General features: G+C 44.2%; 1 protein-coding gene across 1 annotated transcript in view; it reads right to left on the minus strand.

Moving 5' to 3' along the window:
- Positions 1–25,284, minus strand: part of SRMS (src-related kinase lacking C-terminal regulatory tyrosine and N-terminal myristylation sites) — a 187,797-nt gene that overhangs the window by 93,312 nt on the left and 69,201 nt on the right. The window contains exon 2 of the mRNA XM_069650820.1: positions 1,012–1,133. Coding sequence (XP_069506921.1) covers positions 1,012–1,133 — 122 coding nt within the window. The remainder of the gene's footprint in view (positions 1–1,011; positions 1,134–25,284) is intronic.

Consider the following 25,284-nt stretch of genomic DNA (forward strand, 5'->3'; position numbering starts at 1 on the left):
GTATTGCTTCAAGGCATGAGTGGCCTTGATTGAGCTGTGAAAGGGAGCATCAGCTGTGGGTTTTGATGGTGAGAACTGATGACTGAGGATTGTAAATGATGATATAATAGGAGGAATGATGACCCAGCAGGAGGAGTAATGACTGAGGAGGTGAAAGGATAAGTAAATATGAGTGGTGATGACTGATGCATTAATTTTGAAGAAGAGCAATAAGGTTTGATGTGTGAGGACATTAGCTGATGGCTGAAGAGGAGAAGTGAGGACCATGAATAACATGCGAGGAGCCTTAATCATAAAGCTCTGAAACGTAGATTGTGTGATGAAAGAGGTGGATGGTTGAAGAGGAGGAATGAGGCATAAGGAGAAGTGTAGAGTGAAGACTGATGAGTGAGGATGAAGACTGAAGAGGAAGACACATGAGGAGTAAGGTGTAGGATTGAGAGGAAGGGGTGTACATGTAGCCTGACGATATAGATGATATATACTACATCATGTGGCTGTATGAAAAGGTCTGACCAAGTAATCATGTTACCCAATGTTTAAAGTGGACGTTATAGTCTGTACTCCTCATCTTTGAAATGTGGCTGATGTGAGACTGGCTCTCCCCAAGATGCTTCTCAGAGGTCTCACTCTTTGTGGAGGTCTCCCTATATTTCTATAGGACTGTTTTCATCTTAGCCAGATGTTTCCAGCCATGTCATTGCCCTGGTCCGCCTCCTGACTCACATGTACTCAATATCTGATATTTTATGCTTTTAATAAAACTATCGATGTTCTCTGGGAAGCCATTTACCTTTCTTTAACAAAGCACCGTTTTAATCCTCAAGATGACCCTAAATTCGTCATCAGTGAAATGCTACTGTTGCTCTTCTTTGAAAAACTAAGAGCTTTGAGTGTGGTTGTTGTGAAAATGTTCTGTGGGTATCACCCAACTACTTTTGGACAGGTGGAAAGAACAAAGGATGGTGAACATAGAAAGCTCAACGGTGCTATGAGTCTTAATGCATTTACCTGACAGAGAGTACTGGGTGGGATTGGTCTCACTGGGCCGAATGAGGTACGAGCCGTATGCATTTGGTGGTGATAGCAGAATCCGCTCAGCCTCCAGTCGGCTCATGCCATCAGCATACCACCTGCAAAGAGAGCAATACTGATCACTGTGGATACAAGCAGCAGCAATGGAAATTGCATCAAGGATAGGGACAATGCACAAGTTATGTTGTGTATGTTGGCATTGTTCAACACATCTGCCACTTCATCCTTCACATTATCCCAGAAACTTCTAATGTTTTGCACCTTCTTTTTCCTCGCTGAAAGGAATCCATTGTGCCTTGAGGAATGCTACAATAATTGCAACTTTCAACTGGTATATTCAACAACTCAATGCAGGCGAAATGACTAATCACCTTTGATGATCCTGCTGCAAGACAACTCCCACATCTGAACTGATGACACGCAGCATATTGCAATACTACCTGGAGGTCAAAAAGGCACCGAGTCCCTCTCCAATGTGCTTAAACACAGGCCCTCTCAAGCAAAACAAAAATATTCCCCAAGCTTTCCAATTACATCCTCTATTGGCAGTGCTTTAAGGGGGGAAAGAAGGCGAGGGGGCCCTATAAGTCACTACAATATGTATTTGGAGTGGTGGGTGTGGCCTAAGTGAGGTCTAGTTGAACAGTTTGTTCTTTTTTGTCTCCTGTTACCTTTACCTCTCGCACTCTCTGTACCTTTGTCTTTATTTTCCACTACTTCTCTCCTTCGCTCCAATCTTAACCTATGTTTTCAATCCCTTGCCCACTGTACCTCTCCACCTGCCCAATTCTCTTTACCTTTTCCCTCTTCCATGTCCTCGTGGTTTCCCTCCCTCATTCTCTGCCCCTCTCCCTGTTTCCTGCCACCCCCCTCCCGCCCGTTCCGCTTTCTTTTTTTGGCAGTGTCCACTTTGTATATCTATGAAGAACCCCTGCTTACTAGTCTAATTGTCTCCATGCAGAATGCCTTTCATTTGAGGTCTGCTCCGGGCAGTAGAGAATGGGTTCCGCTTTTGGTCAGCATCTCATATGTGACCCATTTTAGATTACTTTGATACACAGTATTTTGTCATCTGGAATTTTAATGTGGCCTTCTTCTTCTTCTTCCTCCTCCATTTCTTCTTCTAGCCTTGCACGCTACAAGGCTATATATTTATTGCTTGCATCGCTATTTCTTTTCATGCTATTAGCCTTGTTTTGAGTCTGCTGCACTCTCCATATCTCAAAGATACATTCTAGCCGTGCTCTCCTTTTGTTTCTTAATTTCAGTACCAACCACGGCAAGCAGCCTCTCCATCATCGGTTGCAAGCCACCATGTTCATACTCCCAGTGGTGGAAATGGGAAAAAATTGGTGGGGGATCACACAATGGCCGGGGTGGGGCGGAGTTTGGGGGGTGGTGCCCGAGGAGGCGGGGTTTAGGGGGCGGAACTGGCAGTTGACCTCCGATCAAAGGAAATGTCCAAAATAATAGTTTAAAGCGGTGCTATTTCTTTCATGCTGCTTCTTTTCCAAACTATATATCAATTCCACTTTAAACCACTTCCATGGCACTGGTGATGAGTTACTTCACTCTACTGATAATAATTTTGACCAGTGTTGCTGAGTAAATATTCTTTAAAATGCACAATTTCCATCCCATTTTATTTAAAAAACCTCCCCTTTGGGTACTATTCAAACAGGGTGATTTCTGTTCGCCATAAGCAACGTTTTCTTTTACTTGAACCACACCCAGCACAGCTGCTGCAGCTCCACTTTGAAAGCAGTTGGGTGGCTGCATCGTGTGTGATAGTTTCAAAGTTAGTAGGGGTATTTATGTATTCATACAATGTTTGTCGGATACCTGTATATTTATTTATTTCTGCAATGTTTGTTGGATACAGGCATCCGACAAACATTGCAGAAATAAATAACCCGGGTCCATGTATCTGACAAACATTGCATAAATAAATAAACTCGGTCGTGGTTGAAGACTGGGTCGTGGCTGAGGACTGTAACTTCCCCTGGTGACAGCTTGCATGGAGCCGCCCGAGGAAGTTACAGTTTGCTCACAGGCGCTGACTCCCACAGCGCTGAGTCTGGCCGAATCCTGAGATCCGGCTACATCTCTGGTGCCGGATCTCGGATCCGGAGCGACCCAACCCTATCGCCAGCGCTGCATACTCCCAGAAACAGCGTGTGTGCAAATAGGAGGAATCTGGTCAGCTCCGGCACTGGCTAGGGGTTAGTAAGTGATCCGGGCACTTCGGTGAAGTCCAGGCTTGGGAGTGCCGGGCTTTGACTCTCTTAGCCCTTGTCTCATGGCCATTTCGTCCACATATTTAGGCCCCAGAGTGGAGATGCTTAACACTGAAGTTATTGTAATCCATTTACACTTGTCATTAACTCTTGTGTTACAACCTGATGCACTGGGTCCACTGCTGTCCCTCTGGATCCCGCACGAGCCTTCACTGGCAAGGGGGCGCTGATGATTTCAACCAGTGTGATCTCCCTATGGAGTACCGTGAAAAGAGAAGCTGGTGGCGAGCTCTGGCGATTTATTGCAACATCATGTTTAATCACCTTTCTCCAGGTGACTAACAAAATTAACTAAAAGGTGGTAAAGTGGCAAAGTTTTGTTCTTCTTTTTTTACATTTTCTGAAGGAGTACCTCTTTAAAAGGCTGATCGTGGATAATATTTGGTGGAACTTTTAGGGACAGAATCTAATGTTATCACCTAAGTCTTGCGTTTCCATTTCCATTTACTTTTTTTCTTGTGTAAGTAGCTGATGTCTTGGATTGCCAAATAACCTTTTTTTGGGAACTCAAAAAGAAAATAGGAGTTGACTCTCCCAGGACTCCATTGTAGACCCTCAAGCCTTCCTGACAATCCCTTGCCAAGCAGTAGGAGGCTCCTGGGAGCGGCACCTTACAAAAACCTTAAGTTTAAAACATATATCATTTCTGGATGTGGACAAATATGTTTTGATTTGCAGTGTGCCTTGCACCATGAAAACTCCAAAATAAGGTAATTAAATAGTAGTCGTAGGCCCATTCCTCGCAATGCATGGACCAATATGTATCACCACGAGATGTATTTTATTTCTGTGGTGCTGTTGATTTCTCCTATAGCTAGAAATACATGTTAGTTTTTGATGATGCTGTGAATCACAGAGAATGTGGATGTGGCAGGCATCAGAAAGTTGCCCCAACAGGCCTTGCTCACTGCTCCATGACCTTTTATAGCTTGATCTCTATACGGTGGCTTTGTTTCACTTTGGAAGGCGCAACACATTTGTATCTTGTTCTTTCTTTTCTGCTTCCAATTTAAGTTCATATAAAGGCAAACTGTCCTGAGTTTCAACAGGTGCTAGTCTTGCTAATTAATGATTGATATTTCTTGCATCCTGCAGCTGTGCTTGTAATGAAGAATACAGAATCAGAGTTGGGGCATGATGCTTTGCGACGCTCTGAAGTGAAGGACCTGTAATGTGAATGTTTTCTTGAGAAATGTCATAGAGCAAAAATAAGTATGGCTGAAATCCAACATGCTCAGCCTGGAAGTGCTAAAGGTTGAGTTTCTCAACACAGGGGGAAGAGGATCTCCCATAAAACTTTCTGCCTCTTTATCGCCAATACTTGAATAGTCAGCCCAAAAAATCAAGCCCGCAACAGAAGTGGAAAGTCGTTGATTTTCCTTGACAATAGGGTTTCCATAATTGACACATTTCCCTATGCAACGTTTGACACCTTGAGCCTGTCCTGGCTTACATTTGGACTTGCAAGCCTGAAGCAAAGTCCTCCCCCCAGAACTTATTTAGTACCCTAGTAAAAACTATTTTTCCCAATGAATGGCTTCTGTGTTGCACAAACCCAAGAAATTACTCTGAGAAGCATAATATCCAAGGCAGGAGTTGAAATCAGAGCGCACAACTGTCCGATCTCCTTCGCTAGTGCGTTGCCAAAAGTTGGTAGACCCACAACTATTGAGGGCACTGCACTTAAGCTACTATGTCGGTACTGATGCTGCCCTGCGCGGGTCTGCTCCACACTTTTGGGCTCTTGGCACAATGTTCCCGGTACATTTCTGTTTTACAGCTGATATCGACCAACCCTTATGATACCAGCATAGAAAAAGGGCAAAGTCCATCTGCTGGAAAGCAATAGGCCTTCCCATGCTTATTTGTGTCTCTTGTAGAAAATCTTGAGGAATATTTTCTGCCCTGTGTCTAGAGAGACAAAAAGTCCACTAGGCCCATGAAAAGATCAATGTTGTCCACTTTAGAAAAGCATTCAACAAATAATATATGCCACTTCTTTGCTCTTTAATAGTAATTCCAAGCCCCTATAACGGGCAATTTAGCAGAAATAAGTACGTTTGTATATTTCTTAGAAAAATTAGAGGCTTATTTTCATCTACTTAAAATGCAGATTTTGCTTAGAAAGTTAAGAGACTTTTCAGTGGAAGATTCAATTATTCTTAGAATCTTCCGTGGTAGGGGGAGAAAAAACAAATGTGCTTTTATAAGTTAAAGAATTTTGTGTAGGAAATGAACATTTTACTCATTTTTTTTATTTAAAGGAAATCTGTCTGCTGTTGCATGTTTTTTTTTAATGTTCACTTTCAGCCTGTGCCAAAGTCCAGCGGTAAGAGATCATGTGACATTGAGTTCTGCACTGGGCACACTTACGGTCTAATTCATGGTACGTTTAGCTCAGTGCAAAGTGACTTTGCACTACAAACGAACACACTTTGCACTGCTATGCGAAGCACCGCTATCTGAATTAGGCCCGGTTCGATGTGTTTGTTGGCAGCACTACACTTTGCACCGCTATGCGAATCAGGCCCGGTGGAAAGTCACTTTGCACCGTGCTAAACGTTCCATGAATTAGGCACTAAAAGTGAACTGATGTTGCACTGTTTGGGCTCCTTTTCTAATAAGGACTCGATGAAACTGCGTCTGCTCCTGTCTACAGGATAGCAGCCACCACATGCTTAAAGATTTGTGCTGGAGCAAATGAGGAGATTCCTGTGTGTGCTAATTTACACAAGAACCTGAAAGACTAGAAACTGCAATGGCCTGGAGCGTCTTTGGGGTGCTCTCATGCTATTGGAAGATGTGTTCAAGGGCATCGCTGAGATACTCCTGGCCTCTGTAGGGTTGCTTCAGCTTTAGGTTTAGAGGATCAGGTGCAACTCAGCAGATGCAAACATACGATGCTCACAGGCTTCTCCTAATGTGCCGCTATGCACATCCTTAAGAAGCAGGTCCTCAATCTGTGGCTAGACCTGTTTCCTCCATTTCTTATTTTGTGCGCCACAACTTTATGAAAAGGGACACGTCCTCAAAACGCAAATAGAAAATGAGCAGAGGATGCCCTTTTTTAGTTTCATTACTTTGAGAAATGTGCAGGTCACTTATTCACAAAGGCGCTCTGCGCATTTCTTGGGGGCTAGGCGTCAGCACAATGGATGCACTAGCCAGCCCCTCCTGGCATAATATGTGAAAGCTCCAGACACCCACATTGCTGCTGGAAGCACATTTCAGGACGCGTCACAGTGAAATGCATTAAAAACAACAAGGTATGGAAGGTAAACGTACCCTATATATATACTGCCCCATGGAATAGCGCTGCCCTCATTGAGATGAAAATCTTGGGCACGTTCAAGATTTGGGTTGATACAGTTTTCTGTTTATTCAGTGATATTATAGTTAACAGACATAATTATCATTTATGCTGTGAAATTCCAAATTCGGGATTTCCAAGACATTCCCGACCCAATTCCCATTGGAAGCCAATCGAATAATAGTCAAGATAACAGAGAAATACATTTCAACACTACATCATGCTACTCTGTCCAGACCCCTCCTTCTTTATTAAAGGTGACATCTAAATAGGAGGACGTTATAGGTCCTTTAGACCATAAAGATTGGACGCAGGCCATAGGGATGTTGTAATAACATCCAAACCTTCTATACATCAATTCAAAATACTCCACAGGATACATTACTCCAAGGAACTGCTTTTTAAATAAATGTTCTGCTGTCGAAATCCTGACTGTATCCGTTGCAAAATGAATATTGGTTCCTTTATCCATGCACTTTGGCAATGCCCCATGATACCAAGAATGTGCAATAAGGTGTTGAGGCATTTATCGATGATCATTGGTGAGAGAAGTCATACTGATCCCACTTGCTTCTACTGGGCATTTCAGGAGACAATTCTTTCAGTGAAAAGGAACAACTATTTCAGCAGCTGTGATGACGCCAAAGTGTAACATGTCTACGGAATGGAGCAATGATGCACCCCCTAGCTTTTCCAAATAGATAATAGATGTTGATTTCTGGAAGATGCTGGAGGAGTGAGTGTATAGATCTTGCGGATGACTCAAGAATTGTCAAAAACATTGCATAAATGGGAAACTTCAGGTTAGAATGGAAATATATATATATATATATGTTCTCACTGTTATGCCTGCATATATGTATTGTTTTTATATACGTGTATGGCTTAATTATTTAGAATTTAGCATAATGGTGTTCGTTATCTAATAATGACTTCATGCAATGTTAGAAGTTAATAAAATGTGTTGATAAAAAAAGCATTCCTATCTCGATTTGTGAGAGGACATGCAAATGGGACATCAGGGTTTCATACTGTTGCTGTTCCAGTTTAACAGTTTTTTGCATTTGTATTTAAGTTTGTTACTTCGGTTTTTGTGTTGTTCCTTTATGCTTACCGTATTCCCCTGTATCATTTTTGACACTGCTTTTTATGAGTATGTCTTCTGTTTAATGCTTTAAATTCAATGAAAAAATGTTGAACTGTAAACCATTGAAGGATCCTGTCATGCACTGCACATTCCGATGCACTTGCGCCAAAGAGGAGGGGCAATGGGGGACTTTGTTTTCTGCACATTGTAAAATCATTTTTGTGAATTCAGGATGCTCTTTAAAAAGTCCAGAAATGGCCCCTTACTTGAACACTTGTGCAAAAGGGGCATTTGCATATGCACATATAAGATTTTGCCCATCCAGATGGCCTATGTGATTGGGGCATTAAGCACCAATTCCAAGTGCTGGAATGGGTGGTAATGGCTCAGAGGCCTAACTTCAAGACCTGAGCAAAACCAACTTGAAGGCCTGAGCGAAGCGAGGGGTGTTAACGAGGGTCCTGGGCCATTACCATTCATTCCAGCCTTTAGAACGGGCAATTAACGCGATTAGCACCCGTCCCATGGGCTGGGACAGGGCTAATGGAAAACATTTTCATTCCGTGAACGGGTCGCCCTCGCGGCGTCCCGTTCACAGAGCAAAAAGACTGTTCAAAGATGGTCACTGTGGAATGGGAAGGCAGGGCTCCATACAGAGCTACTCCTTCCCTTTCCATGGCGGCCTCACACATGAGGAAAGGAAGAAGGAAGCAGCATCAGCGGCGTCTGTGAGTGAAATACCCACAACCTGCAGCCCTGTGTTTGTGATTGCCAGTTTGCAAGCGCTTGGGTATCTAAGTCTTCCTTGCCACATTCTTCATACATATTCACAACAAGACACACATTCACACCACACTCATCGGGTGGCCTAGATAATAAATACCTATATTTAAAGAGTATAAAATGAGCTTTTTCTCAGGCAGCTAATTCTTCAGCTACATTCTAACCGCACAGTAGCTGTAATCCAGATATGCTCGAAAGACATCCAAGCTAAAATATATTATCTCATTGAGGATTGGGCAATAAAATCAGGAGAAAGGAATGAAAATAGACAGGTCATAAAACCATTATTATAAACGCAGACAAAAACAGGGTTGCACAGAGACAACTTCATTAAACAAATCACTACCTGTCAGGACTCTTCCGCAGAGCACAGAAATGCTTGATATGATCCATCAAGGCCACATCAAGCATTAGTACCCGGCAAGCGCTGTGCACCGGGAATACAATGTGTGTATTGGTCTTTTCCGAGCCATACCACACTGTATTCCTGTGTACGCCGTGCGTGCCGGGTACTCTGTTCCCGGCGAGGGGTGTGGCAGCCCCTTAGCCAATGAGGAGACTCGAAACGGGGCAATCCCCGCTCCGAGCCTCCCCATGGCTGGAGGCTGCCTTTGTCCCCCGCCGGGGACTCAGGTAAGTTTTTTTTTCCTCGCCGCCACTCCCCCGCAAACTATCCCCTCCCAACCCTCCCAACCCCACTTACCTTCTTTTATCTTCTTATCTTGGAGCAAACGTGCTGGAAACACTTCTGTTCCCAGTGCGTCTGCTCCCGATGGCCACCATGCAAAGGGAAAACAGACTACTTTTTCCCTTTCCCGGCGGTCATTTTTTTCAACATGTTTTTTATTTTTTTCGAATCGCTGGGTTTCAAAACAGAAAAAAATGCCATTAGTACCCCGGTCTAACGGGCCGGATACTAATGGCTATAAGACCCTCGGCGGCGGGCCAATACCACCCACGGTAATGGCCCCGGGGCTTGCTACGCTCTGGACTGTAACTACAGCTGATATGATCCATCAAGGCCACATCAGGCATTACCTGGGGCGGTATTGGCCCGCCGCCTGGGGTCTTATTGCCACATTATTCAGGAACATCTCCAGACACTGCTACGCAGAATCCAGAACCCAAAACCTGAGATAATCTGTATGTGCTCCATAGAATATATCACACTCGGCATCCTGGATATCTGATCACCTTCAGAGCCATCACTGGATACATGGGGACTGATTCACAGGAATGTGAATTGGAAAAAGGAGGAGTGGACGGCGCGTATCTCAGATTTGCAGCCGCTACCTTATACCTGATTCCCAAATCTTAAAACTGAAGCAAGTTTGGAGATGCCAGGCTAATCTCCAGGTTGCAATCTTTGTGAATCGTGTTTGCACATCTCAAAGCTGCTCGTGGCGTTTCCAGGTTTGCTCCCGTTACAGGCTTTGTGAATAAGGGGGAAGGCAGCCGGTGCAAATCGGAGATGCTCGTTGGATTCCTCAATGACTCCAGTGCCAATCAGGCCCTTCATGTTTATGGACACAGCTAGCTCTGTGCAGAGGACGAAGGATGCTTGAGTACAGGGATGCAGATAAAACGTTGACGCACAGAAGGTAAAAGTAGTTTAGGGCTACAGAACGTCACCCATCAAGCGGGAATATTCTGCAATGACTATTTGGTGATAAGCATAAACTTTCTAAAAAATCATAATGGAACAGATGCTCAAAACCTTATTGCTCATCTCTTCACTTCTGCCAAAAAAAGAAGCACCCCAATTCACAAATGGCATGTGAATGAGCGCGTCATATATGTGCTCAATCAGATGCCCTTTTTCCCAGCCTTTGCCATTCGCACACATTTGGAGGCGTTTAAAGGCATTTAAATGCACACCCCGAATTCGAAAATGGGATGCGTTTATAATGAAAAGAACACCGTTCCCCCTGTATATAGAAGCGTATCCCTCTCTGAAAATATTCCGCCGATACACCTTGTTGAATGTGAACTCCTGCAACGTGCTGGCAACCAAAGCAGCGAAGCAGGGCATCTCACGCCTAAAGCGCCTAAAGAGCCAATGTCGTGTATGTGGGAACTAGAATTAGAATCGCTGAAGCACTAGTTGGTGGATTGCAAACGCTTATTAATGATTCGCTCGTGGGTTTTAAAGTCGTATAACAATAATTTTGACTGTGATGATGTTTCTAAGATTTGGAAAGATTTTATGCAGGGCGATAGCGAAAGTTTTATATGTTTTATGGTAACATTGTATTGGAAATGTATTGGAATTTTAGACATCTTATCTAAAGGAGTATTTTATTGAGCAAATCGTTTTTAATGTTCTTAATGTTCTTAAATTAGATCATATCTTGATTGTATGGATTTTAGGTCTAGAGTATTTGTGCTGTATACATTTTACTTGATGATATAATGTATGTGTGTATGTATCTGTGTTGTTATGTATACATAAAGCCATAAGGTTAAACATGTATTAAATAAAATAAATAGATGCGCTTTTAAGGGCTCTGAAATCAGAGTCATCCTCGTGAACATTTTGAAACAAGCCCATGGGGGATGCACAAATCATGCCAAGGTAATTTCTGATCCTTTCATAATTTTTTTTTTTATAGCGTGATTGATATCTGCAGGTTAAACAGTGGCTATCACACTTGCATTTCCAACCCCAAACGGAGATGGCAGTGTTTTTTCCTTTTTCTGGAATTTCACCAAGACGGGCCCTTTAATGGCCAGTCTAGGAGCCGCTCAGCCGCATCAGTGCAGCACATTCCTCCCCTGCTCAGATGTGTAAGTTACCTTTGTGAATAAGGTGATCTGAGCATTTCTGAAAGGAGCGCAAATGAAACAAGCACATTTTTTTCAGTGCTCCTTTCATTAGCACCGCTTTTTGAGACGCTGGACAAATAACGTCAGGAAAGAAAGAACACTGGAAGGGAGCTGCACAAAGACAGACAGGTGGAAACACCTACATAAGACAAGCGTCCATGCATATACTCTAAGGGTGTGTGTGTATTGGGGTTTAGGCTTGTACACAAACATCCTCCATCCCCAACTTTTCTAAAAGTCAGCAAGGCTCCAGAACTGGTGGGAGAGAAAACAGTATGTCCAGAAACAAATGGAAGACGATCCACCGACCCCAAGAACTGACAGATTTGACAGCCATTTTATCATCATTTCCAAATCCAGAGCTGTCCAAATGAGTATATATAGTTCATGATTATAAACACTTCAGTATTAGGATGAGTGTTGTGAAAAAGTTAATTGAGCACCAAGTACACTGTGCATTATGCAGTTGGTGCTTCAAGCATACAACCCTTTTATCACAAGCACATTTGACAAAAATAAAGGTCTGGGGTCATTCTTATGTCCTCAAAGTGTTCTCTGATTTTATGCAAAGCAGTCTGGAACCCTCAGTGGGGCTGTTTGTCGCCTTCGCATTCTGATAGGGGTATTTCTACAGGATACAATAGAAAACTATTGATATGGCTGCTCTAGGTTTTTATAATGTGCTTTTCTCAGTAAGACAAATGGATCATTCTTATTGTGACTGCAATAAGTACTGGGCGTGACCATTGGAATTGGACACTGAAATTCTAAATAGAGCCAGTTTGCAATATTAGTACACATAAAACATTTATTTTTAATAGCTTCTTTTCCTAAGAGTACACACCATTTTGTCTCTCAAAATGTCCTTCCTTCTTGGAAACGGCTGCACACAGATTAAAATCAATGATCTGTTTCTTCTGTGAGCACCAAGAGAGGAGGAGAAGGAGAAAGACACACACATACAGATTGAGATAGAGGGGTGAAGAGGAAGAGAGAGGGATAAGGGAGAGAGGGGGGGAAACCAAAGAGAGACATACAGAGGTTGTGATAGCCGTGCAGAGACAGGGAGAGAAAGAGGAGCAATGAGAGAGGGACACATAAGAAGAGCTAGAGAGACAGACACACATAGGGAGAGGTAGATGGAAGATAAGGAGAGAGAGATAGAGGGAAAGAGATCAAAAGAGAGAGAGACAGAAATTTACTGATAAGGGTGAGAGGGAGAACTGAGAGAACGAGGGGGATAGGAGGGAGGAAAACATATCACACTGATAGGTGTAGATGCGACTGCACTGACACAGAGAAATAGAGTGAAATAGACCACACTAGAAGAGAGAATCAGTAGGAGTGCACCAAAGTGCACTGACAGCACGACGCTTGCCCATATAGAGAGAAAAGAGACACAGTGAGACAGAGTGAGAGAGAGAAAAAGAGAGAGATAAAGGGAGCAGAGAGAGAGGGTAAGAGAGGGAGAAAGAGTGGGGGAGAGGGGACGAGAGAGACAAAGAGAGAGAGAATGAGTGAGAGACACAGTGTGAGGGAGAGAGAGAGAGAGAGAGGGGGGAGTGCTGGATCGGTATATGCTATGCGTTTTGCAGCTAGTTATATTAATCAAGAGAGTTATTGCTACCACAAATTTGCCATTTCCTATTTCTACAGGTAACAGGTGTTCCTATGACTGAATGTATTAGTACTCGTTTTATTATGAATAATAATAATAATAATTCTTATTGTTGTAATAATTAACCACTAATGGAGGAAAAGATGAGCCTGTTCTATGAGATTAGAACGTGGAACTTTTAGGATGAACACAAATCGCTGGATTAAATGCTTGACTATATGGTCGGCTCTACTTGGGGTTGTGTAGTCTAAAGAAATTCTTGTATAGAGTAATTCTGCCATTTTGGCGGGCTCATTGTGTGTGGCAGAGGCAGAATACTGGCACAGGCCCCAGAGACATTTTGATGACATGCCGCCCATATGGAAGGAAGGAATGGGCCGGAAGCGGGCCGAGGAGATGGAGGGGATTGCAAATCAAAGACAAACACTACGGATATATCAAGAGCTATCTATCCACGGTGATGCTGCAGAAAAGACTTGCACTAAGGCGGATAACTGAACAATTGAGGGACACAAAAGTCAGGGATCGATGGACCTTCTCATTTGACCTCGCGTCCATGGGGAACAACAAGATCCGCAGGGTGACAACAATTGATGGGGCATGTACTATCCTCAGGCTGCCTGCAGAAGAGGGCACCTCGAGTATACCGCAATCCATTATTTGGGCATTAGGATGCCAGAGGAAGAGCTGGGTCTGAGCGTGCAACAGACATAAGAGGTAAGCCCTCTGAGCCAGTGAAGAAACCAGTAAAAATACAAGCGGAAATGTATGATGAAATGTTATGAGAAACAATTTCTCTTGGAGGACATAAGGGCAGGGCCATTGTGGCTACGGACCAGCCCCAGGCCAGGCCTACAGGAGAAGACTGGGCAAGAGGGGACCCACCACAGAACATCCGAATTGGATGGCAGTCTTGCATCCCCCTGGTATGGGCAGCGTCCCTGTTGTCTTGTGAAAGAGGAAGGGACAAGGACGCCCACTGTGGACTATTGCACGAATACCCCTAGTCTGTTGAGACAACAGATGTCGGTCTCTTCCCGTATGACAAAGACAGAATGATGGGTCCCAGAGGGCGAGAAGCGGAGGTGAGAGTTTTCACCATGACAAACCTTTAAGCTAGGGTCTCACTCTACACCCACAAAACCACTAGCTTACTGCTTAACAATGTTAGAGCAGATAATATGTTTTATTGGGGGAAGAAATAGACGGGGATTTACATGGGTGAAGACGTGATGGCACGGGGAATGGCTGAATACAAAAGAGGAGACGTGTCTATGGGACTAGATGGAGAGGAAGAACGCACACAAAAAGGCAAATGCCCATATAGGGCCCAGCATTTAATAGGCGTGACACAGGATCGAATGAGGGGGGAGCCTGTGGGCCCTGCACAAACAATGAGCAGACATTCAAAACCTAGACATTCAAAGTTACTTTGATAAACATCCAGGGACTTAACTCGCTACATAAGAGATCTAAACTGATAAAACTACTCAAGGATCACAAGACACAACTAGCAGGGACTCAGGAGAACCACCTGCTCTCGAGGAACATTCACAGGGTCAGAACCAAACACTTCCCCATACAATATTTTGCCACCGGGAAAGGAAAAACAAATGGTGTAGAAATTCTTACGGGGCCAGATCTAGCATTTCAGCTAACATCCCAAGATGAGGGATGAAGAGATACCTAATACCGAAGGGAACGATACAGAATAAACTAGCATCACTATACTGCCCAAACATGGGCCAAACAACTTTTCGCGATCGTTCCTCCCCACCCTTCAGTCAATATTGGAAGGGCAAATGATTTTGATTGGGGACTTCAATATCCATTCAACAATGGTGAAGATCGATATAGGCGGCTAGATGGGGAAGACACAGCAGCAGATGTTAGACAAGCTATAGCAGATATGAGATTGATTGACCCATGGAGAGAGGTGCACTCAGGAGTAAGGAATTATACATACTACTCTCACATTTATGATTTGTAATTGACCACATCCTTGTGGGCGAAGATTTAGCACATACCAGAGGAAGCACAGAGAGAGGCCTATAACTATATCAGATCACACTGCAATTTCGTGCTTGGTAGATATATTAGAGCAAGAGCTTTGTCGCCGCTCATAGAAATTAAGCCTGCACATACTCCAAGACCCAATATTTGTCAAAGAGTTAGAACTCGAGGTCGCTAACTTCTTTCAGGAAAACAAGAGCAAAAACCTCCCGACTTAACTGGTATGGGATGCCATCAAGGCGACAGTCAGAGGCTCTCTTATTGGGAAAGCAGCCTGGCTCAAGAAACTCCAACTACCGAAGAGGCCAAACTACTACAAGAAATCAAAGACCTAGATGGGAACCATCCATATCAGGATGTTAAGCATTATATTGAGTCTCAGCATTCTGTAGATGATTTAACATGGTGGATTGTGGATACCGTTGGCAACTCTTCCAACTCTTTCCATCAAGGTCTAAATGAGGAATTTGTAACCCATATGTTAAATTGGTGACCTTTCTGGGAACAACCCCCTTACCAGTTTTTACTATTGGAGGCACCTCTAGCATCAGGTAATTTACTGACCTACTGCTCGGCCCATTTTGGGTAATGGACAGTCAGACATGGCTGGTTGATCAACAGTAGGTTTTGATGTGATTTATTTTATGATACCAGACTCCGTATAGGGCAGTTTTGAGACATAATGCCCAATACATCTACTTGTATTTTGTTATACCCGACTCAACTCAGGGCAGTTTTGCGACACAATACCCAATACATGTGCATGACCATGTGCGTTATTTCTTAACACACAGCAAGAGTCAATGCACTAGTCTGATTTATATCCACCTTTGGATGTTACTAAACTCGCTTTGGCATCGACAGCCCTATCACCAAAACGAGAATATATGTTACGCACAGTAATGAGGCCCACGCATGCCTAAGGTGCAGCTTTACAAGTCTGGTCTCTCAGTCCCTCCTTCGTAGCTGTTTTCAGCTATGTAGGGCGAGCCCAGCCGGTCGCCATGGCAACATCTCAACATCTCAACATCACGTTCAACACAGGGCTGACGTTCGGCAACAACGCTGCCTGCTGTTTCAATATTGCCATGATTACGTGGCCACAGCAACAGCCCTATCACCAAAAAGAAAAACGAAAAGAAAAAATATGTTTACTGGCTTTACACCTAGTAATGGGATTTACTCCCCCCAAAACGTCACCAAAGACAAAGCATGGTGTGATGACATCCAAACAGCCATGCGCAATAAGATTAGCTCCCTCCAAGCCAGAATTCTGAACACCAAACCAGCGGTCACTACCCCTCCCACACCCTCCCCAACCACCCCCTTTCCTCACCCACAGAGGCCCCCTCTACCTTCTCATTCAAAACCATCCAGGAGAAAGACATGATCAACATCATGAAAAACATCAAACCCTCTAATTGCAAAGGTGACCCCTGCCCCGCCTCCATCTTCAGAGACTGCGCAGACACCTCGGCTCCTTTCTTAACAGCCTTCGTCAACGCTTCCTTCACCACAGGGAGAGTCCCTTCTTGCCTCAAGGAAGCATGGGTCCGACCTCACATAAAAAAATCTACACTTGACCCTACCTCCCCCAACAACTACCATCCCATCACCACAGTCCCATTCCTCAAGATTCTAGACAAAGCAGCCTACCTGCAAGTCCAGCACTTCCTTGAAGAGCACAACCTCCTAGAACTGAGACAATCCAGCTTTCGCCATAGGCACGGGACAGAGACCGCCCTACTCGACCTCAAAAACCAAATGGATGACGCAAGGGATTAAGGCAAACCTGTCCTGCTCCTTCTCCTCGATCTCTCTGAAGCTTTTGATCTTGTAGATCACGACATGCTCTGCCATCACCTCACCTCCACAGCCAACTTCTCCCAAGAAGTCACCACGTGGATCACCTCCTTCCTCCAAGGCAGGACCATGCAGGTCTTCTCTGACCTAGCCACTGTGTCACCCACCATCATGCTATGTGGTGTGCCCCAATGCTCCTGCCTCTCCCCCACCCTATATAACATCTTTACCCGCCCCCTCTTCCTTATCCTTGATGCCATGGGCATCTCCTACACCACCTACGCTGACAACACCCAGATCCTTCTCACATTAACAGGTGACTATGACATGGACTGCGCGACTCTCAACAACATATATAACACAATCCAAATGTGGATGGCTATCAACGGCCTTTGCCTTAACTCCGACAAAACGGAGCTCCTACTCGTAGGATCCCCTGACACCCTCAAGAAACTTGACGCCCAGTTTAGCCACTTTACCATTGACTCAATCAGAATCCCAGTACTGGACACAGTAAAAATGCTAGGCGTCTATCTAGACTCCAACTTATCTATGACCAGACAAGTAAACGCAATCGCCTCCTCGGCTGCTTACCATGCAAAACTTCTCAACGCAGTCAGGCCTTAAAGGAAAGGATTATATGCAAAGCGCTAAGCATCACCCACAAATGCGTCCACCTCTCTGCCCCAGCATACCTATCCCAGAGAATCCACCTGGTCTCCTCCACAAGACCCACCAGGACACCCTATGCCAATATGCTCTCCGTACCTAGGGTAAAAAAAGCTAGAGCAGGTGGCGGCAGCTTCCCTTACCTTGCTGCCTTACATTGGAACACCCTTCCCACCTCTCTGCGAGCTGAACCTTCACTGACTGCTTTCCGCAAAGCCATGAAAACTACCTTGTTCACCTAACCAACCCCCATCTGTTCAAGCTCCCATGACTGCCATGTATGATGTATTATGTTGTATGATACTCCCTATCGCTTAACACAGGATCCTGCCTTACTGTAACCCAAGGCACAACCTGTACCCATTGTAACTAAGTCTCCTTACAAGTAACAGCGCCACAATGCCCCTAGGCTGTCTGCGCGCTACACAAATGCATTAAATAATTAAATAAATAAATAAATAAATAAATAAATAAAATACTAATGCCTGAGGTGTAGCCTTATGAGATTGGGTTTTCCATCACTTCCCCGTAGCTGCTTTCAGTTACGCAGGACGAGCCCCTGCGGTTGCCTTGACAACATGTCAACATCACGTCGAGCACATGACTAACGTTAGGCAGCGACGCTGCCTTCTGTTTTAATATCGCCATGACAATGCGGCAAACCTAGTAAGCCGCAGACGCCATAGGAACCAGGACCATGAAATACACGGGTGACATTCCAGGTATGTGGCGTCTCTGAGGGGTTTGTCATCTCAACACGATCAAACAGTTTTTATAGCGTAGCTTTTTGTTGCAGCTCTCTGAACCGTCCGTTGAATTCAGATCGCATTACAAAAGATTCTAGGGTGTAAATGCTGCGCGGGCTAGCGCATCACAGCGAGGCTCGGGTTATTGGAAGGGGAGCAAGAAGCCTGCGCTGAGGTAGGTCCCTGACACCCTGATGCTCAGAAATTCAGTCGCACATATGTATATTTAGAATACACGTGACCAGGCTTGACTGCCTGATGCAAAGCAACCACGCAGGGCTTTGACTCAGGAACGCATTCTTCTTTTTGTCTCTCCCCACTCAAAAGCAAGCGTCCTTCGGCTGGCATCTAGACACTGTATTACGTTAGGACAATGGATCCCTAACCTACATCATTGGGCCCCAGCTAACCACCCTTCAGGTACTTCTTGACTTTGGCCACGGCCAGATATAATTATGAGGTAGTCTTTTTGCCTCTGTATTTTAGACATAGACATTACTGTCTACATTGCTACAACTACTCACATGCATCAACATGTGACTGATTTAGCCCATCTTCTTGGTCATTCTTAACAGTGGCTGTGTATACCACTGGATACACCATGTGTTCAAGAAAGGGGGTGGTCCTCCCAGCATAAGGACTTCCGTGTCTGGAGAAAATATCACACATCCTTCATATCCCTGTCTGTAGTACAGGGTACATACTATGTGGAATTTTTCTAATTGAGTTAGCAGTTATTAATACAATTATCAAATGTGTCTATCATGAGTATGGAGTATTGATACATTATGTATCTTTTTTCTGTCCCCCCCTAGGGTCACTAGTTTTAACTGCCCTGTGGAAGGCTTGACATGCATGCCACAACCATCGGCACGCCGAAACGTGTACCACTGCTCGATTAAATATAATATAAATGAGCATTGTAAAATAATTTAGATTTTTCACACTCACCTAGGCAGACAAATGACATGATCATCTATTAATCATGTCAATAAAACAAAAGAAAAACTCCAGGATAATATTTCATATACCCCAGAGCGGTTTCAGAGTAGTACTTAGCCTACCATGCAGTAGTTCATATGATTGCTTGAATTGTTCTTTGTGTTCTTCTGTTTTATTGTTTTTTTTGCTTCTTTTTTGAATTTTTCAAGTATCTGTCTTATCTTAAGTATATGTACCTTCCTAGAACATTGGCTTTAGGTTTTATGTGTTGTTAGAATCTTTATAATCTAAGACACTTTCTGTGACCTCTGTGCACACAATAATGTGCAAAGAAACAAGCATGAATAATGACAACACACTGCGTTGTTTGTAGCGTGGTTTCTTCAGTCTTTGTTTAATATTGCACATACATCAAATGGCACTAAAAAACCGCGAGAAGGATACAAGATGCTACGAAGCAACTGGCAGCCTGCAGATTAACCATAGAGAGTTCCTAATCCGTAGAGTGGGCAATAGATTTTATGAAATGGGAAACAAACCTACCAAACTCCTGCCTTAGCAATTAGAAATAAGGCAAAACAATAAAACAGAATGAGGGAGCTAAAGGATGGTCATGGCAATAAGTTCCACTAAGAAGCAGACAAACTGAACACAAAAAAACAACAAATAATTGGTAATCCGCACACCACAGGTAGTTAGAACATGAGTAAAAAATGTAACTTAATTATTAATAAATTGAGTGCAGGGGAAACAAACAACCCTGACACAGAAGTTTTGAAGAAATGAAGAAGGAAGTTCTCAACCTAAACGGCATGTCGGTGAAAGACACAGTTAATCGAGGGTAATGAGAAGACCTTGTCACACGCAAATTGGATCAATTGTGAAATTGCACAGACTCACACATACGCAGTGTGTTTTACTGGGTTTGGCAGTTCGCTGGTGCAGGGATTAAAGATAAGCAGCACTTTCACTCATCTGTGTGTCTCTTTCTTTCTGCCGCCTGCCGCCTTTCTGGGGCCTGTTTGAAACCATGGAAAGTTGCCGGCAATACTCAGGTACAAGGGAAGGAGCGACATGGCAGAGCAGCACGTTCTTCAAGGGGAAGTCCCAGGAAGCAACCTACTGAGATGAAGATCGCAGCCGTGACATACACCATGCAGCATGACATGCCAATCATTCAACGGTATTCAAGATTATTGGTTGCCTTAAGGGATACCCGCTCAATCTTCACATAGACGAGTTAATCACACCTGTTGTACAACATCCAAGAAGGATACCTATTCACCTACAACCACAGGTGGAAAAGGAAATTCAATCTCTTCAAAAGGAGGACAACATTGAGCCAGCTTGCGGTCCCACTACATGGGACTCGCATGTGGTAGCAGTACTGAAACACGGATCATTCGACAAGATCTTCCTCCGTGCAATTGGGAATGAATGACATCTCGCCGTGCACCTAGATGACATGATAGGTTTGTTAAATGGAGCAAAAGTATTCACCAAGCTTGACTTATACAAAGCATACACCAGATAAAACTTGATGAAGAGTCAAGATACATAACCACTTTTTGCCATGCATGAGGGATTATTCAGGTACAAAAGACTCATTTTTGCCATATCATCCGCTGCTGGAGATCTTTCAGGATAGTATCCGAAAAGTCATTTAGCATGTAAATAACTGTTTTAACTAAAGCAACAATATTCTGGTCTTCAGAGCTAACATGGAACAACATGATCTTGCACTTCATTAGGTATGTGCTGCACTGTCGCAAGCAGGGCTAACACTTTAATTGCAGAAGTGTGCTTTCCACAAGACTCACCTTAAGGTCTTTGCGTACCTATTCTCGCATGCAGGGTTGAGCCATGATGCAGGAAATGTCATTGCCATAACTGGCATCTCCTTTCCACAAGATGTGAGCGAAGCACGGTCGTTCCAGCTATTGTAGCAGGTATCTGAAGGATTTTGCTACCATCAGTGCTCCACTAAGGGAGCTCTCTAAGCAAGGAAGAGAATTCTAGTGGAACCCTGACGGCGAGAAAGTGTTCACACAAATCAAGGGGGGGGATAGTGGCAGCAGATTCTATGGCCTGCTTTGATCCTACCAAATGTACAGAGCTGACAGTACAGTGGGTCGACATCAACCAGGGAGAGAGACACCAAGTACCAGCATTGCTTATGCCTCCAAGAACTTGTTGGTTGTAGAAAGAAGGTACTCCCATCTGGAAAAAGAAAGTCTGGCTGTAGTCTGGGCCTGTGAGCACTTTCAAATGATTTTGGTGGGAAAGCCATTCACCACTGTGATGGACCATCAGGCGTTACGGCAACCCTCAGTGCAAAATTTTGCCCAGAATTGAGGGATGGGGGTTGAGGCAGCAAGGCTTTAACACAGTAATACACAAGCCAGGAAAAGAGTACAACCCTGCAGACTTTATGTCTCGCCACCCGCTTCCAGACCACGCAACACAACCGTCCATGGCCGAAGAATGCATCGACTTTCTCGTGCAGTTGGTATTTTTGAAACTCTCACGATGGACATAGTGTGAGAACATAGCATGAAAGACAATACACAGGAGAAAATGAGAGAATGTATAGCATCCTGAAGGTGGAGAGAAGTAGTACTAGATGAGATGCAAAACATCCAAGGCGTATTTAAGTAAGAATTGTTCAGTTAAGTAAAGGATGAATTGTCAATAACAGTGGAAGGTCTTGTCATGCGGGGTGGCCGCCTAGTTATACCCACCAACCTACGACAGCAAGTTGTGACTTTAGCGCACAAAGGTCATCAGTGTATCGTTACCACCAAACAACAAATAAGGGACACCATATGGTTCTCTGAAATGTATGTCATGGTGGAAAACACAATAAAAACGTGCCACTTGTGCCAGTGCACTTCCAAGCCCAACAACCCTGAACCACTCACGATGTCATAGATGCCTGAAGCACCCTGGACGCATGTAGCCATTGACTTCTTTGGACAATTTGGGGGTGCTAAATACTGGATGGTTTTTGATAAATTTTCCCGGTTCCCTCTCGTACAGATGATTTCGTCCATGGCGGCCAGCACCGTCATCATATTTTCAGCATGGGGCATTCCAGAGGTGTTGAAATCAGAAAATGGGCCCACTTTCAGCAGTCTGGAGTTCATCTGGTTCATGAGCTACAGGGGCAGACATCTCTGGAAAATGAGGACGGTGTGGCCCAAATGAATGGCGTGGTTGAGAAATTCATGGGGAGCCTCAAAAAGGTGCTCCAACAAAATGAACTGAGCCCAATGTTGTTGACTCAAGCAGTATGTAACATGCCCAGGGACTATAGAAATTCACTTCATGAAATGACAGGAAGATGTCCCTCAGAGCTGTTGTTCGGAAGGAAGGTGAAAACAAGACTTCCTCCAAGAATCAAGAAGCAAGAAATTAAGGAATACGCTGACAGGAGACGAAATGCAAAGCCATCAAGGTTGCAAACAAACGACAAAGTTTTCGTTTTGCCAGAGACAAGAAAGGAATTCAGAATCCAAATTTGATCCCAATCACTTGGTTGTGTCCCAGATAAAGGGGTCAATGGTGACCGCTCTGTCCTGTGGATGAGTCATTACACAAAACACGCCACAATTTAAGCCAGCAGCAGAAGAGCGGACCAGACCCAAGCGATGTATCCGGATGCCAGTAAGATTGATAGTGGAGATTTGAGAACAGAACTGTTAGTAACGAAAATTTATTTTCCCACGAGGAGACGATGTCGTGTCCGTGAAGGACACAGTTAATTGAGGGTGATGAGAAGACATCACACGGGAATTGGACCAATGGCGAAATGCGCAGTCTCGTGCATGCGCAGTGTGTTTTACCGGGCTTGGCAGTTCTCGGCTACAGGAATTAAAGATAAGCAGCACTTCCAGCCGTCTCCATGTCTCTCCACGTCTCTTTCTTTCTGGTGCCTTTTCTCTTAGAAAGAAGACGCAATGCTAAGAGATGTCTAGGTCCCAAAAACGCAAGGACCCCAGTGCAGGATACTGTAATGTACTTTGCACACCGAAATACACTTGACAAAAGTGGCAACAAAGTCCTAAGACTAAGGGAAGTAATGTTTGCCAGTAGTGACTGTCAGAAGGACAAGTCAGTTTCCCCAGAACGATGAGCGAAAACCCAGTGGAGCGCAGCTGAAGGCTACGCTTCAATGGCAAAAAGTCAGGACAGGATGCTGAAAGAAAAGCAAACAGTTGGGAGGATCCACAAAAATAGAGGTAAATCAGTAGTAAGTGACATTTTCCCAAACAGCGATCCTGTACCCGGTTCAAGCAGTGCCTGTAGAATTAATGTGATTGAAGCTAGGGCTCAGGTCTCTTAGGACCCTGGTACTGAGTAAAAAAGGGGGTGTTACACATAAAGGCTATTAAAGCACCTACTTGATCACTTTTATCTTTAATGAGCACAGTAATGATGAGCAAGGAATCGACCAGAAGATTATGTACATGGGCTGATCCTTTATGGGCTATCTTTAGATTAATTAATCGGGTGCCCAATTGGGAAGATGAGCATGGAGTACTCAGAGGTGAAATTCGAGCGCAAGTTAGATGCCTGGGTTTGGGTTTCCAATTATGATCATATGGAGACCCTATGGCAGAATTCCAGACATAATTTGCTGAGATAGACATACATGAAGCCTCACAACTATTTGGTTAAGTGTCCATTTGGATTGGGGAGAAGGTTCTATTTAGTTTTGAGAACTGACCATCTCCGACTAAGACTACCCCTGTGCAGCAGCTGGGATGCCTCGTGAAGACCGTATATGCCATTTATGTGGAGATATGAACAATTTAGAAACAGCCCAACACGTACTGACAGGATGTAAATCTCTGATAGATCTGTAGTGGCAAGATCTGACGAGGTTTGTACGCAATGAAGTTTCCATAAAAAAAGGATGCTTTTTGGGCATATTGTCTTAATGCAGGGAGCATGCGTTTGGTACTTGTCCTATATGGTATATGATATGATATGATATGGCATTTATAATGCGCCTATACACAAGTGTTTCAAGGCGCGATATGGAGGGCCATTGAAGCCAGACTTGAGTTTTAGGGCCTCATTACACGGACGGCGGTAAGGCTTTACCGGTACCGGTAAGGGCACCGGTACCGGTAAACCCTTACCGCCTTACTACGAGGTCCCTTTGCGGGTTGGTACTTTAACGCCTGCTGTTTAGCAGGCGTTAAAAACCAACCCGCAAAGGGACCAGGGTGCTAATTACGTTACCGCAATTTGCGGCATTGTAATTAACGCCTTCCCCATTCCCATAGAGCCCTATGGGGCAAAAATGGGAATGGGGAAGGGCAATGGGGGAAGGGGGAATTACCGCCCCGCCATTCTTGGAATAGGGTGGTAATTCCCCTTTCCTCCAAGGCGGTGCCGGTATTAATAGCACCTTGGTCCTCCGCCTACCGTGTAATGAGGCCCTTAGACTTGATGTTTGATACAATGGGCCTCATTACACGGACGGCGGTAAGGGTTAACGGTCACCGTTAATGGTACCGGTGACCGTTAACCCTTACCGCCTTACTACGAGGTCCCTTTGCGGGTTGGTACTTTAACGCCTGCTGTTTAGCAGGCGTTAAAAACCAACCCGCAAAGGGACCAGGGAGCTAATTACGGTACCGCAATTTGCGGTACCGTAATTAGCACCTTCCCCATTCCCATTATGCCCTATGGGGCAAATATGGGAAGGGTGAATTACCGCCCCACCAACCGTGGAATAGGGAGGTAATTCCCCTTTCCTCCAAGGGGGTGCCGGTATTTTACCGGCATGGACCAAGGTGCTAATAGCACCTTGGTCCACCGCCGTCCGTGTAATGAGGCCCATTGTATCATGATGAGTTTTTAACTGTAAATGGATTTTAGACAGTATTTGCAGATGTAATTTGGTTATTTGATAAATGTATGTGAAATGTTCTTTTGAGAACTATAGACACATTAATAATAAAAAATAAAATAATGAGAGGATCCTTCCCTCAATAACCAAGGCATGGAAAACAATTGAGGAGGATGTGGTTAGACAACCTCTCAGATATGTTCTGTGGCTTTCTCCCAGAGATAGGCCCTTAGCAGTAAGGCATCCTACAGCTGTAGCATCCGCAGTGATAGTTTGGGATAAATTAGCGATG

This window comes from Ambystoma mexicanum, chromosome 3p (assembly GCF_040938575.1).
Source record: "Ambystoma mexicanum isolate Mex_15411 chromosome 3p, UKY_AmexF1_1, whole genome shotgun sequence".
Taxonomy (NCBI): domain Eukaryota; kingdom Metazoa; phylum Chordata; class Amphibia; order Caudata; family Ambystomatidae; genus Ambystoma; species Ambystoma mexicanum.